We start from the raw sequence: 16,043 nt of genomic DNA on the forward strand, positions 1-16,043 counted from the left end.
TAATAAAGAAAAATGGTTAATAATAATTTTTTTTTTACAATAAATAAATAAATTGATACACGAATATTTGCGTGAATGGATGAATGAAATGGGAAGAAAATAAATATTCAAGATATAAATCCTATAACTAAACTTATATAACAGAATTTAAGTGTAAAGGAAAAGTCATATAAGTGAACAACTTTTAACATTAAATGTTAAACAAAATGGGCATATTGATCAGTAAAATATTCCACATATTTTGTACCAACAAGTATGGTAATAAATTGTAAAATAAAATAATGTTATATAAATAAATATGTTATATATTTCTTGTTTTTTTTAACAGTATGACCATATTCATCAGGCCAAAACGGCGGAGACCCCGTAGCGGCCTCATCACACCTCCGCACTGCGGCAATATCGCTGCGCTTCATCATATAGTTCCAGGCATTCCAAAGAACGCTGTGTACCTTTACCAAAGAAAACCATTCAGCTTTCTTCAGCAATAGTTAGCGCAGTGAATACATGTATTTTTAAAAACTCTTAAAACCTAACATACGTCACTTGTGTTGTTTTTTCCCCTTTTCGTACTTATCGCTAGTTGCACGCGGGCTGAGGAATGAAATAGTTCCGGTTAAATAAAACTCGCCCGAGATTCACGCGCTCTTCCTTTCCGAGTGGATGCCGAAGTCGCGAGCGGATCATGTCTAGCGGTTCTGCTGATTATCACAGGTGTGTGTCTGTTTAATCAGGCCTTGGTTACGATTTATAGCATTTATACGTCGCATTTTCTTCATTTGTGTCAAACTTTGATCATGGTTGTATTTGTTTTTAAAATTTTAATGGCGCTTGTCAGCGAGGCCGCGCGCGCCATGCCTTGGCCTACATGCCGCCCGTTAGCTAGCTCTCGCGCGCGACGTAACTCACTCTAGCTAAGCAACTGGCGTCGTTAATTTAATTATCATTTAAAATACATTTGATTATGTTTTTAATTTAAAAAATTAACAAATACATACGTACTTCGATGCGAAAAATCATTATGCTCGTGTATGAAGCGTATATAGTCACACCCGCTACTCGGACTCATCCCGAGGCCTGTACCTAACACGCTAACGCTAATATGATGCGCGTCTTGCTAGCAAGGATAAATCTCTACAAGGGGTCGTGTAACGCTGCTAATCTGTTAAAAACACACAAAAAAAACTTAATTTGAGCTTGGGTTTCAGCTCGTTTTCATGACGAACGCCCCTTTGACCTTTTATGAGTCGCCTTTATACGGTGTGAAATTAGCTCTCGATTCATCCATTCAGGGCCTCACGATACGGGTAGACTCCTAAATGGCGCCGTATTTGGACATGTAGTGCACTAGATCGTGTGCAGGCGCTATAGAAGTAGTGCGCGAGTGTATGGAGTGGGGGGGACGTTTAGGATTCAGCCACGGTATAGAGGCACGATTCAGTTCTTTCACGTGGCGTTTCAGAAAATTTCCGATTTCTTTTTCTTCTAGCTTGGATGTTTTGCATACATTTTGCAATATTCAAAGTTTAAGTTAATCACGTTGTGTGTCTCCCCACAATGTAGCTCTAGAGATCGAGACCATGGAGGGCCAGAAGGAATGGAGCCTGATGGCATCATCGAGGTAATTTATTGTTTTTATTATTATTAATCACCTTGAACATTGTTGTTGTTACTTTGACTGTATTGTATTATCATTCTAACTAATTTGACTTTAGACTGTTTAACACGAGGTTATTTGGTCAGTGACTACGTTTTAAAGATGCAAAAATTTCTTATCTATTAAAAAAATATATCTATTTTTAAATGAATAAATCAATGGTAAGAATCTGTGATTTAATAACAGTTAAAATTTTTGCCTGCTTTAAATGAAGTCTGTTGCTTGCAACTGTAATTTAGTGTTTTAAAAAAATCGCCTTGCTTTTTAAACAGAAAACAACCGCTGTAAAACAACTTCATACCTATAGGGAAAAGTTAGACTGGAAATGAAACAAGAAGATAAGGCTTTTTTTTTTTGTATACTTATATTTTTTAATCCTGTTTTTATTTATTTATTATTAATTTATATGAAACAATGTTTAGTGTTTGTTTTATCTGTATTGCGATGACTCTTGTACGTTTCTTGCGTGAAATGGATTTACCTGGTACAATTTTTTTTGTCATGCCGTTTTTTCACACACTTGCTCGCAGGTCTTGTGTGCCTCTGGAGGATTAAATGCAAAGGCCTTGACTGTAATAGTTAGTCTCAATAATTAATCTGATAGTACGTCGGTATGCAATTTGGGACATGACGTGAGTTTATGCTGTGGCGATGAAACACTGCGTCACGTGGCGCTAAACTACCACCACTGTTTATGTTGACGTGAAGTGATAAGCCAAAATGGCCTCACAGATTGCATGCGGCAGCCATCTTGTGTACATGTTGTAAAAGGCAATTCCAAGTGAGCTTTAAGTTTAAATGATGTGAGGGATTTAACGTGTATGTAAACAAAGATGTCTGACGAAAGTTCTGGCAGTGTGATTTGTTTATTTATTTATTTTTAAGTTAAAGTGCAGGTGTTGCTATGGTGCTCGTCTAAAAGCCACCGACAGGAGAACGGCGTAGTATTGCGGCCAGCTTAACGGCTACGAGAGCGGTGTTGGCAAACCGTAAACAATGTTCTGATAAACAAAAAGTATCCGTATTACGTGGATTGAGTCAAATTTTTTGCACAGTTGTCCTGATGGAGCAGAACGTAGCGATTACAGAAAGCTACCAGTCTTTTAGAAGAGCTTCCTCGTATTATCTCTGAACTGAGATTTTATCGGTCTCATACAAGGTATAATCTTGGAAACTGCTTTAGATTTTTTTTACTCGTAAATTGTATTTCAAAGAGTCTGAATCTCTATTGCATCTCTCGGCGTCGAGTTAACATCTGGAACATCTGGATTTGCTTTGCAGAGCAACTGGAACGAGATTACGGACAACTTCGATGACATGAACCTGAAGGAGACGCTCCTTCGAGGAATCTACGCATATGGTTTTGAGAAGCCGTCGGCTATTCAGCAGCGTGCAATTATCCCTTGCATTAAAGGTAGTTATGGTGTGTGTGTGTGTATATATATATATATATATATATATATATATATATATATATATATATATATATATATATATATATATATATATATATGTGTGTGTGTGCGTGTATATAAGGTTGTCATTCTTATAGTGAATTTCAAAGCGTATCGTTTTGATTCTGTTCAGGATACGATGTCATTGCTCAAGCCCAGTCAGGCACTGGTAAAACGGCCACGTTTGCCATCTCCATCCTGCAGCAGTTGGAGATTGAGCAGAAAGAGACCCAGGCTCTGGTCCTGGCACCGACCCGTGAGCTTGCTCAGCAGGTATGCTGTACCTGAGGTCATGATAAGCTTAGGTGTGTCTCAGACCAAGGCGGCATATTTGGGGCTCCATCCAAGGTACAATTTTGCTCTTCTTCCTGCTATGTAACTGTGCCGTCAGATAATTTTTTTTTGTACTTAATATTCAGCAGGAAGTCCTTTATTTTGATGTGTATGTAAATATGTTGCATCTTTTCCCAATTTGATGTTTGTGTCTAAAAAAAAAAAAAAAAAAAAAAAAGTTTTAACTAACTTTTAAAAGGCAAGACATTACAGGTGAATTTTTTTTTTAATTTAATTTAAGTCTACAAATATCTCAATCTTTGCCAGTTGAGATTTTTTATTATTCTATTAGAATTTTAAAAATGTGCAAATGCATGTTTGTGTAAATGAGGCTAATTAGATATGCATAAATGAAAGTATGTACACTTGATTTCACCAAAACATAATCTATTCATGATGGAGTGCAAATATTTTTCACCGAAAAGAGACTTGAGAATTTATTTATTTAAACAGAAGCTTGGCATGTAATCTTTTATTTATTTTTCCTTTTTTTTTAACCATGTTATTTAAGAGAGATTTCAATCTACCAAACCCAAGAGTGAGCATATTTTTCTTTGGAAGTTCTAATATCTTTCTAATTAGGCGTAGGAATAAAACAGTAATGGTCAAAGTGTTTAAAAACAAAAAAGATCTTTAGCTTCTGAATATGGAGACTTTGATATATACATTTTAGTTAATTTTTTTTTTTTTTTTAAAGTAAATACATGGTGTACTAATGTGGTTTTTTTATTCTTATAAAAATGTAAAGAAGCCTGTTTTTGCGGTGTTTGATTGTGAAGTGGGCGGAGCTTAAATCCTACTTTTAAGTTTGCTCAGCTTCAGATAATCAGTGGAGGGCAATAACTCTTAATTGTGCATTTTGATAGATGTGTTGTGGAAGTGACCTATTCATAAATCTGACCACAGTGGTGATTTCTACCTCTAGTGTCATGACTTTCATTCTGTTTTGTTTGTGCCCCTGCACAGATTCAGAAGGTCATCTTGGCCTTGGGCGACTACATGGGTGCATCATGCCACGCCTGTATTGGGGGCACCAATGTGCGCAACGAGATGCAGAAACTTCAAGCGGAAGCTCCACACATTGTCGTAGGGACTCCGGGGCGTGTGTTCGACATGCTGAATAGGAGGTTCCTCTGTAAGTCGGCCTCTCGGCGGCTTTTAAATAAACAAACGAACGTCTTGTTGGATTGAGTATGAAATGATGGTATTCCATCTTTCGGGACTGACATGTCATGGAGAAGCTTTTTAACTTTACTGATCATATCTCTGTCCAGTATGATGCACTGATGTATTGATGTATTGATTGGTTGATTTTCTTTATTTTTTTACAAGATTTATTCAATAACCCTTTTTTTTTTTTGTATATATCGTAGCTCCTAAATGGATCAAGATGTTCGTCCTGGATGAGGCGGATGAAATGCTGAGTCGTGGTTTCAAGGATCAGATCTATGAAATCTTCCAGAAGTTGAGCACAAACATTCAAGTGAGTTGGGTTTTGTCTAGCAGCACTAGAAATCCAGGGGTAGAGCTGGATCTGATCCAACCTCTATATATGTGTATAAGCAAGCCACGGAGTCCTCCGTGGTGGACTTCCTGTGTTTTGTTTTGTTTTTTCCCTTCCATCCCAAAAGAACTGTGCTTAAATGACAGAATCCAGGTCTTCTGGTTTCTGTGATAATGCTAGCAGAGTGAAAAGCATGGAAGAAGACTACCGTGCCCTGTGCCGAAAATGAAACGTGGTCGGACCTCTTTCTTAATGTCCGGTGGCCTTTGTTTCAAGGTTCAGTGCAACAGTTCTCCTACTTGAGCTTCTGTTTGAAAAAATAAAAATTGGAAGACAGGCATTCATAGCTTCGAATTAACAATTCAGTCTCGTTACAGGTTTTAAAACTGGTGTTTGGTATAGCTTTTTTTTGTTATTTGATGTAAAAATGTTAGCCAAGGTTGCTAGGGTGGATACAGAGAGACAGGTTTGGGGTTTAGCTCGGGAAGTTGCAGTTACGCGTGAAAAATAAAGTTTTCGGTAACCATCTGATCATAAACAGAAAGTAACCTCGTGTCATGGCTGTGTTTTTGCTTTCAGGTGGTGCTCCTTTCGGCCACCATGCCCGCTGAGGTCTTGGACGTGACCACGAAGTTCATGCGTGAGCCTGTGCGCATTCTGGTGAAGAAAGAGGAGCTCACCCTGGAGGGTATCAAGCAGTTCTACATCAACGTAGAAAGAGAGGTGATTTACATACGCTCACACAGAGAACGACCCCTTCTTTACCAAAAAAAAATAAATGCGCCGTGCCAAAATCAGCAGGTCAGAGCTTTTTCCAGTTCAGTCATGCTGGTCATGCTGGTACGGTACGTCTTGAAAGAAGGGAGAGTGAAAGCCGCAGCGTCGGAAACGAGACCAGGAGGGACCTCTTTCTTAATGTCCCATGTCCTGCTTCTCAAGATTCTGTGCTACACTTTTCACTTTATAAATAAATAAATAGTTGTTTACTGGCACTAAATGACTGGCTCTGTGTGTAGGAATGGAAGCTGGACACACTCTGCGATCTGTACGAGACTCTGACCATCACCCAAGCCGTCATTTTCTTGAACACAAGGAGAAAGGTGGACTGGCTGACGGAGAAAATGCATGCCCGGGACTTCACCGTGTCTGCACTGGTAAGAAAGAAACGTTTTTGGGTTTTTTTCTGTTCACGTCAGATTCTCGGATCAGGGTATGAAATGATGGCACACCATCTTTCGGGACTGACTATATAATGGAGAGACTCTTTTCATTTTTACTGATCATACCCCTGACAAGTGCTAGAAGCTGACTCGGGGCTGCACAAACGTTGCGTTTCTGGTGGATTGGGGAAGAAAAATGGCTTCTTGTTTCAAACAGGTTAACTTTGTTAAGCAGTAACAGGTTTCAAATTAACGTTTCTGGTCCAGGAGAGTCCGTTTATTGCGGAAAAGAAAAACTGCACCAAGACTTGAGCTGTTTTTATTCCTCGGACTCTCCTATATTGCTTTTTTGATTTGGTCTGGCCGAAACTGTGACGTAAATGTGCAGCTCAGGGATCCTTCCAAGACCCTGTGTGGATGAAAAACGATCATTTAAAAATAATTTTTTTTTATCCGTTTTCCTGCAGCACGGAGACATGGATCAGAAAGAGCGTGATATTATTATGAGAGAGTTTCGGTCCGGATCTAGCCGAGTGCTGATTACTACCGATTTGCTGGTGAGTCCTGATGATGAGGAGCAGAAATTCCAGTCGGAGTCTGCATCCTACATGAGTTAAGTTTGCCAGGATCCGTGTAGATTAACAAGCTGTGTTTTCCCCGTTCAGGCTCGTGGTATCGATGTGCAACAAGTTTCACTGGTCATCAACTACGACCTTCCGACGAACCGAGAGAACTACATCCATAGGTAAGATGTGTGGGTCACTTTTATTAAAAAAAAAATGAATCCCCCTTTTAAAAAATTGAATAAAATAAAATTCCTTCACAGAATCGGCCGCGGAGGTCGTTTTGGCAGGAAAGGCGTTGCCATTAACTTTGTTACTGAAGAGGACAAACGGATCCTTCGAGACATCGAGACGTTTTACAACACCACCGTGGAGGAGATGCCCATGAACGTGGCCGATCTGATTTAAACCGTCGGAGGTTTCTTTTTTTAATGCAGGGATAGCTACAGAATAATCACTTGCATTTTTGCGCTTATTATATCGGAAGAATAAAAAAAGCCTGTTTTCTCCTCAATGCTGGCTGTGGATCAGACGTGCGAATTCAAGACGTGACGTGACTTTCCTGCGTGGACGGCTGTGGGCATCGTATCGGCGAGTGGCATTTACAGAAAAAAATGGGTTCTTTAAACGTGTTCCTTATCAGGTATTTCCTCCCTAGTATGTTCAAAATATCCGTGTTAGACGTTCTTCATCGTTTAGTGATTTACTTGTGGACTAAAAGATACAAGTGCTGCATCAAGTCTGCCAATTATGTTATGCTAACATACGTGTGCAGTTTAGCTTGATTCACTCTTCACTCCTCCCTCCCCCTGTCGGTAAACGCAAAGGCACTTTTTTTCGTTGTTTATTTGAATGTATTAATTTAATTGTATATTGTTTTATCAAGTACTTCTTTGTGTGAAGTCCTCTTCAAAAGTGGGTCTTAACATTTAAAGGATTTAAATGTTTCATGTCGTGTTTGGCTCATTTGACAATAAAGAGGATGGTGATACTCTCACTTTTATCTATTTTTTTGTTTTGTTTTGTTGGTATCTGATTTTCATTTTCACAGCCCATGCAGAAGGAGGTGCTGTTTGTACAATTTCCTTCAAATGAATCGGTCCAGCTTTCAACAGTCCACTATTTTAGGAGACTTGCATATCTCCTACATCAGTGGTTCCTGATTTTCAGCCTTTTTAAATTTTATTTGCTAAACAACTCTGATGGTGAAGTTCACGACATATAATCGATTGTACCTGGAAGCCTTGGTTTTGTCAGTTAAATAAGCAATTAAAAACTCCAGCAGGTTTGCTGCACTCAACACCTCAATGTTGATCGAAAAAAAAAAAATGTTCTTTTAACAGCCTATTAATCAACCACCCCCCAGTTTGTGGTGCCATATGAATCCCTGTGAGTTGTTACTAGGGAAACTATAATAAATAAATCACCTAACCATTTGCAATTGAGAATTCAACAATTCCTGATTTAAAAGGCATTGTATACAATTTGTTGCATTTTTATTTTTACTTGCAAAATTGTCTACACTGTCCTTTCTTAGACTGTGGTATGACTTTGATTATATATTTTTTAGTTATTTCACAGTAATTACAAATGCTGGTTAGATTTTTTTTATATAAATAATAAGCTTTGAGTAATTTGTGGACATTTTCTATATTACAAAAAATATTTTCTATATTAAATGCAACATGATTAACTTTTAGTTACTTAGAAAACATTAATATGATGCTATATTATGATTGATGGATAGATGGATCACCCACCCTGATAAAGGTGTAACCCACTTCCTCCATTTTTCAAGGGCTAAACTGTATTGTAATGGCCCTTTAAGAGGGCACCGGTTATTTACACTGGGTTCATATCAGGAAAAACAAGACTTGGATAGTGGGTAGAAAATGTTCCTTTATTTAAAAAAAAATAAAAATAACACCTGCTGGTGCACCTAATTTGAAATGCAAAAAGAAGTCATGGGTCCGGAGACCTGAAGGTCAAACAGGATTTGCGTAGCAACGTGAAGGAAGATCTGGAGGAACATGTGGATGTACTTGCAGTCCAACTTGACCTTTCAAACTCTTAGAAATGTACTCTTTCTAAATCATAAACTAGATTACAAAAGTTTTTTTTGTTGTAATTATGTTAGAAGTAGTTATACACTTTCTGTCAAACTGTCAAAGTAGTGTGTTGATAATTTATGACCCATGTGTTTCCCTGACGGATCTCTAGGTAGCCTTAATTTATGACCAGAGGTGGGGGTAACCCTATCAACAGTATCAGGGGGTCAATCTGGCTCCTTTGTGTCTGGGCAGTGGTGGAGAGGTGTGTGTGTGTGGGGGGGTGTCCCCCTCCCAACAAATGGTGTTTATGTTAATGAGTTTGGTTTTTTGGGGTGAAATACGTCTGAAAAGAAATATCAATGTTTTAATATGGACATGTTTGTGTTACTGTGTGGTTATTTTGTTTTGTGTAAACACATTGTTAGAAAAAGCATGATGTTTGAATGTGTACATATATGAGTAGAATATTTGTTTTATGAAATAAATGAAAAATGTTGATTACTTTTTAGGGACCCCGGTTTGCCTTTCAATAAAACGTTTAGGAGGTAAAGCGTTCAAAATAATAATAGTAATAATAAAGAATCTGTTTAAAAGAATCGTGCGTATTACATACCTTCTAAACATAAACATTTAGGAGGTTAAAAAAATTAAGAGTTGTTTAAAAAGAGATCCGTATTACATGGCTTCCAAAAAACACATAAACCTTTAGGAGGTAAAAATGGTTTAAAAAGTTGTTTAAAAAGAATAATGCGTATTACATGACTTCTAAACAAAGATCCTTACGAGGTAAAAATGTTAAAGTGCTGGTTAAAAGAATCTCCGTAATGTTTTAAACTAGGAATGAAGTTAATGATCACCTCTACTGGCACCCTGTCCAGGGTGTACCCCGCCTTGTGCCCGATGCTCCCTGGGATAGGCTCCAGGTTTCCCCGTGACCCTGAAAAGGAGTAAGCGGTTGAAGATGGATGGATGGATGGATGATCACCTCTCTCTCGCTAAACCACGCCCACACATACTTGTTTTCAGACCTCTCTCTCTCTCTCTCTCTCTAAACCTCAATCTGAGCCTATTATAATCTATGCTTTAAAATATAATCTTTAAAATACTTCATTAATGATTTTTCTTAGGTGTTTATTTCCATCAGTCATCCATTATAGGTACCAAAAAACGTACAGTTTAGTGTCCCACACATTCTTCACCCCATGACATATTTGGAATATTCCACAAGCCGTGTTTTTCCTGATATTGATTGACATGTTGAAAGTACCCAAAATATAGCTTGAAAATAAATTACAGATTGTTTAAAAATGCATACAAGAAAAGCATTAGAATGGATGTTAGTTACATGATACATACACTACAGGTCGAAAGTTCGGGGATACTCGACTGAAATGTTTCTCATGATATTAAAAACCTTTTATCTGAACGTGTATGATTAGATGTTTGAAATGGGTGTTGTAGACAAAATATAAATCGTGCCGACATATTCATTTCTTTCACTAAAAACTAACATTTTATTTACAAAAAAATTGCTTCTAAACAGGTGACTCTGAGGGAAATATTCTGAAAAGCAGCCGATAAGAGTCCAGCGTCCTCTTTTAATACTGTTTAAAATTTCCTCAAGAAATCAGTTGAGAAAATTCAAAGGGCATCTACTTTGAAGATGCTAAAATAAATTATTTTGATTTACATAATTCCCATAGTTCCATTTGTTTTATTCCAGAGTTTTGATGACATTATTATTATTCTGAAATGTGTGGGGGAAACAATGAATGAGTGTCTAAACTTTTGAGCGGTAGTGTGTATTTTGTGTATTTGCTAACTCGGCTAAAAAAAAAAACTAAACTGTCACACTTCATAAATGTATAAATGCATGTTTTCATAGATTCATTGTTTTTTTTTTTTTTGGGGGGGGGGGGGGGGGTGTTAAGAACGTTATAAGGGCTAAATGTCTAAATGCAGTTTGATGCGTTGCTCACCTCAACTGATCAGGTCGTAACTGTTAAATGTTATGAAGCTGAATCCGGTGTTCTAAGAGCAAGGAAACCTTTCTAAGAGCCTTAATTCATGGTCACATGCACTGTGAAGCCTCCCTACACCTTAGCCAGCCTATGCAAAACTCGACGGGAATGTGTTCTTGTTTTGTTTTGTTTTTTCTTGTTTTTTTTCTTTGCGTCATCTGTTTGAAAAGTGCAAGCAAATGTGAGTGGGGCATATAGAAACAGGAGAGCAATGGGATAAAAAATAAAAAAGCTTTTCCAATCTGCGAGTGGAACATTAACGTTACCAGCATGTCTCAAAGTGATTTTATTCCTCTTATATGTTAAGTTTGATTTATTAATGAATAACACACTACTTTTTTTTTTTAAGCCATTCATCATTCCATTTGCAGGTTTTCTGAAGTAAACAGACAAAAATGAAATCTAGCTCCGCTAGTTCCTAATGTACACTTATTACCCTAAATTTGTACATATCACCACCCACTAGGTCAACTTGTGGACCGAGTTATTTTTAGTCTGAAGTTTTATTTCTTAAAAAAAAAAGTTATGGAGATCTGTACACCAATCTAGAATGGTCAGGGTTGCTGTCAATTTTTTAAAATGAGACCTAAAATAAGGTCTGAGTCAAAGTCTGAATACGACTTAATTTTGTCGTGTCTCAGGGCTAGACGGTTTGTACAAGGTGCTTGAATTAGGCTTTTAAAAAAAAAAAATTATAATTTGAAGTACTGGAAAACCTTGAAGAATAGACATCTTTTAATCTGAATGATAAAAAGTCAATAAATACGAAATTGTTAAAAACTTTAATGTGCTTATTTTCGATAGAACATGAATACAATCCTTTCACCCAACATCCGGCACCCCACGAAGTTTATCAGTGCATGCCGAGGAATTTATTTTATGTTCTGAATACAACAGCCTGATTGTATTCCTCAACGTCTCGTTTAAGGGAGCAGCAACAGCAAAAGATCCTATCTTATTTATTTATTATTATTGTTGTTGTTATTATTATTATTATTATTATTATTATTATTATTATTATTATTATATCCCCGATTCATTAATTGATCACTGGTAAAAAAAAAAAAAAATGATGAAAAATTATTAATATTGTTATAAAACAGTCCATAAGACATCAAAACTCTTTTACCAGAGGTTTCAACTGGCAACAGACATGCATATTAAAAATGGCCTAGAATCAGGAGTCCAACAGTGTGTGGCACCAGAAAGGCCAGAAAATTCTTGAATGAAATCCTTGATTAAATTTAGGCGGTCTGTAAACCAGCGCACGGAGTTAGGAAGAACGGTCAACCTTGAAAAGCTGAACCTCAAAGCTTAAAAAAACATCAACAGGCAAAAGTTTACAATGGAAACAGTTCTTAAAAATGGTTGCAATTCCATGTCCACGACCTACAGTTCTTGGGGAATTAAAAAACCAAAGTCTAGAAGGGGAAGTTCCTCGCCAGGGATGAGCCAGGTCTCCGTCACAAATAGAAAATCCAGAGTACGAACGGTGAACAAGTCATTTACAATAAAGGACTTAGGATTATTATCCATGGTAACGAGGAAACCAATTACCCGTGGCCTTTTTTTTTGTCAAAGTTCATGTGCCTTAAAGAATAAAATAATACACCTCACACCTTTTACATGTAATCTTTGCAAACCAAAGATTATAATACTTCACCCAATACTTCGATTATAATACTTCCAAGCACAAATTTAAGCACGCATATAGAAATGAACGCGACGGTCATGTTAAATTGATCAAGTAGCCTAATGTGCACATTATCAATTCATAATTAATCTTTTTTAATTGTGTTTAATTTCTTTATGCGGAATTATACAGGGTTATTCGTATGCTGATTCACAATCATGACATACTAAAAAAAGTTGCCCATTTAACTAGCTTCAATGTAGGTAGCTACTTTTTCTTAGTAACTTGTAGTGTAGCTAACTACTTTTTTTTTTTTAAAGGGTAGCTTGACTGTAATTAACTACTTCTAACTATGAGTAGCTTCCTCAACACTGCCGACATCACAGCACAGCCGTTGCCTTTACCTTGTGTGTGTGTGGTGATTTTGTCAGACGATGTCATGGATGTACAGTATCTCACAAAAGTGAGTACACCCCTCAGATTTTTGTAAATATTTGATTATTTACAAAATAATCAAATATGTATGGTCTTGGCCACCGTGCTGCAGCTCAGTGTCAGGGTCTTGGCAATCTTCTTATAGCCTAGGCCATCTTTATATAGAGCATGTAGAATGCTCTACATCTTTATGTAGAACTCTCCTCAGAGAGTTCTTTGCCATGAGGTGCCATGTTGAACTTCCAGTGTCCAGTATGAGGGAGTGTGAGAGCAATGACACCAAATTTAACACACCTGCTCCCCATTCACACCTGAGACCTTGTAACACTAACAAGTCACATGACACCGGGGAGGGAAAATGGCTAATTGGGCCCAATCTGGACATTTTCACTTAGGGGTGTACTCACTTTTGTTGCCAGAGGTTTAGACATTAATGGCTGGGTGTTGAGTTATTTCGAGGGGACAGCAAATTTACACTGTCACACAAGCTGTACACTCACTACTTTACATTGTAGCAAAGTGTCATTTCTTCAGTGTCACATGAAAAGATATAATCAAATATTTACAAAAATGTGAGGGGAGTACTCACTTTTGTGATACTGTAAATCAGCTTGGAAGTGACTGCTGGTTAATGTGTAGTCTCTTAATGCGCCACGTTTCAGACTCAGAAAAAGAAAAATATGTCAATGGGAACAGCTTTATAGCGAATTCGGCTGTATTCAAATAAAGTATGCGAGTACAAAGAGTGGGAAAGTAGCAAACAGATGTAAAGGGTTGACACTGGGCAGAATGCAAATACCCACGCAATGACATCATCTAGCAACTTTTCGACTTTCCATTGAAATTCGTTGGAATACAGCAAAGACGAGGAAATGCATGGGAAATGGAGATTTAGTCCGGCAGGGCTGGAAAAGGTGCCATCTAAAAATTGGTTGTGTTTTATTATTCTTATTGTTATGTATTTAATTTTTTTGGAATTTTAATAGAAGAAATAAAGTATATGTTTGAACGTCAGCTCTTGTATAGTCCGTGAAAACAAAAAAAATGTGCTTGAAAAGTCCTTGAAAGTCATGGAATTTTATGAAGCATCTGTACAAACCCTGGTTAGATTCAGATTCTGAATTATTTCCATCTATAATCAATCAATCAAACAGAGGAGCTGGTTTGAGTATTTCAGAAACGGCAACCTCTGGAATTTACACAGAATGGTGTGAAACACAAAACACATCTAGTGTTGGCTCGAATTTAGCCTATTACCCAAAAACATTTAAAATTCAACTTAGAAGCCAATACTCACATCTACCTCTGAGATAGAAAAAATACACCAGCCGTGAGTGAGAAGAAGCAAGGGTCCAGCTTTATTGTTCCATTCCACCACACGAGATCCACACCGATGAGAATTCTCAGAAGTGATCCCCCTACCCTGAGCTTAAGCTCCAGTATTTATACTGTATTTACACACTAGATAACCCATAGGTTTCCAGAAAAGGCCTATTTCACTTACCCATAGAATTGAAACCAGGGGTTTTAATTTACACATAAAATCAGAACCCAGGCATTTCCAACAACCTAGGAAACAAAAACCCAGAGTTTCTAGTCACCTAGGCGGTCAAAAACCAGGATTCTCATTTACCTAGGGGGTCAAAAACCAGGATTCTCATCCACCTAGGTAGTCAGAAACCAGGATTCTCAATTCCCTAGGTAAAAAAAATGACGTAGGCAAGACGACTAAACAACCGGGAGGGACCTTGGTCTTATCGTTAAATAGAGGGGGGGGGGGGGGGGGGGGGGTGCAGTTTGACCCAGCCACCCTTATAACTGGCTTTCTTCATGGTTCTCTTAAGGCTTTCCTTGCGAGACGAGAATCTTCACCACCTGAATCATGAGTAAGTTATATTTTCCTTTTTTTCCTGTATTTCTCGTTTATAATTTATTTTCATATTTGCACTATATTTCTTAGTTTATATATATTTATACTACTTGAAAAGCGGTTTACTGTACTTCCAACTTCTTAATATCATTACAGTTCTACTGTCCTGCATATCCTACTATTCTGTTTTTAATAGAGTTTCTCTATTACTATAAGATTTTATTAAAGTTATTCATGTGTGTGTATGTATGTTGTGTCTACTTGCCCGCCCTTGACTGTACGAGTGTGTGTGTTTTTTTTAGCACTCCTCAGCTCGTACACTTCTTTTTGACTCTTTTTTGACTATTACTGCTCTTAAATTGCTCGTAATTCCAATCTGTCAATGTCCGCCTAATCCCGCTTCTATGTGTCTAGGTGCCCGTTTTTCCTTCTTCTCCCTTATGTTTATTTTATGACATTTTTTATCCACAACATTTCCCCCTCTGAGGCTGTGAAGCCTCATACACTACCTTAATTAAGCGGGTATCTGTGGAGGAACTGGTTCTGCCGCACCCCATGGCCGTCCCCCGCTAGCTGTCGGAGGATTACTCTAACGAAGCCATAATCCCTGCGCCCGTCCCCATACTCAAATGGGTCCCTTACATTAACCACTCCTACGCAACACTGATCCGAACAGGAGCTGAGGAGGTTTTGTAGACCTGCTGGGAGACGTGCTAGTGTTGTGCGCCCCGGGGTCTCATAGTAGATTGGCAGCTGGAGAATGGGCCTTAGGACCCCCCTACATCCACTTTGCGCCGGACATGTGTAGATGTACCTAGCCATAACTCTTAACCCTTAACTTACTTCTCCTTTTAACTATGTATATATATATCTCATTTCGAATTTAACTACCTTGATTATACGTTTGTTTGCCTACATCGATTATAAATGTGATTAACTGAGTTCCCCTAATCATTTATTACTACTACTACTGCCGTACGTATGAGTACACTACAGTAACTAACTACTTGATCTACATGTCCCTATCTTTCTCAACTAGGCCTGTCAGCCCACAGTTTTGTATTTGTCGGGACCTGCAGATTCTTGCTTCCCCTCAAAAACCAAACCCCAGTCTTTCGCAGTCAGGGGTGGGCGAAAAAACCTCTTACGAGGAAAAATTCCCACCCTGCCAGCACTATGTGCTCAGCAGCACCATTATACTTTTCTGTGCCTGATTGCGTCACACTTTTTTGCCCATCACATTACGTCATGTCACATATCACAGCATTTTATAACACTCGGCATAACAGTCTCTATCGGCAGTATCCCTCTGTATTCCAGTTGTCTTCGGCTCAAGCACTTTACGTACTGTAGAGAACCACC

The 16,043-nt window shown here is 38.0% G+C and overlaps 1 protein-coding gene and 4 non-coding genes across 5 annotated transcripts; all 5 read left to right on the plus strand.

Moving 5' to 3' along the window:
• The first annotated feature begins 650 nt into the window (after positions 1 to 650).
• Positions 651 to 7,668, plus strand: eif4a2 (eukaryotic translation initiation factor 4A, isoform 2). Its single transcript, XM_017472311.3, has 11 exons — positions 651 to 714; positions 1,564 to 1,621; positions 2,939 to 3,071; positions 3,245 to 3,384; positions 4,411 to 4,579; positions 4,818 to 4,927; positions 5,528 to 5,671; positions 5,965 to 6,102; positions 6,576 to 6,665; positions 6,774 to 6,853; positions 6,935 to 7,668. Exons 1-11 carry the CDS (start codon positions 686 to 688, stop codon positions 7,077 to 7,079), a joined length of 1,236 nt encoding a protein of 411 aa, XP_017327800.1. The 5' UTR covers positions 651 to 685; the 3' UTR covers positions 7,080 to 7,668.
• Positions 4,636 to 4,708, plus strand: LOC124628398 (small nucleolar RNA SNORD2). The gene has a single exon (XR_006982894.1). It is a non-coding gene; the product is annotated as a small nucleolar RNA SNORD2 (small nucleolar RNA).
• On the plus strand, positions 5,059 to 5,240 carry LOC124628394 (small nucleolar RNA SNORA81). The gene has a single exon (XR_006982890.1). It is a non-coding gene; the product is annotated as a small nucleolar RNA SNORA81 (small nucleolar RNA).
• LOC124628395 (small nucleolar RNA SNORA81) lies at positions 5,715 to 5,903 on the plus strand. Its single transcript, XR_006982891.1, has one exon. It is a non-coding gene; the product is annotated as a small nucleolar RNA SNORA81 (small nucleolar RNA).
• On the plus strand, positions 6,159 to 6,234 carry LOC124628399 (small nucleolar RNA SNORD2). The gene has a single exon (XR_006982895.1). It is a non-coding gene; the product is annotated as a small nucleolar RNA SNORD2 (small nucleolar RNA).
• Positions 7,669 to 16,043: the final 8,375 nt, after the last annotated feature.

This window comes from Ictalurus punctatus, chromosome 7 (assembly GCF_001660625.3).
Source record: "Ictalurus punctatus breed USDA103 chromosome 7, Coco_2.0, whole genome shotgun sequence".
Lineage (NCBI taxonomy): Eukaryota > Metazoa > Chordata > Actinopteri > Siluriformes > Ictaluridae > Ictalurus > Ictalurus punctatus.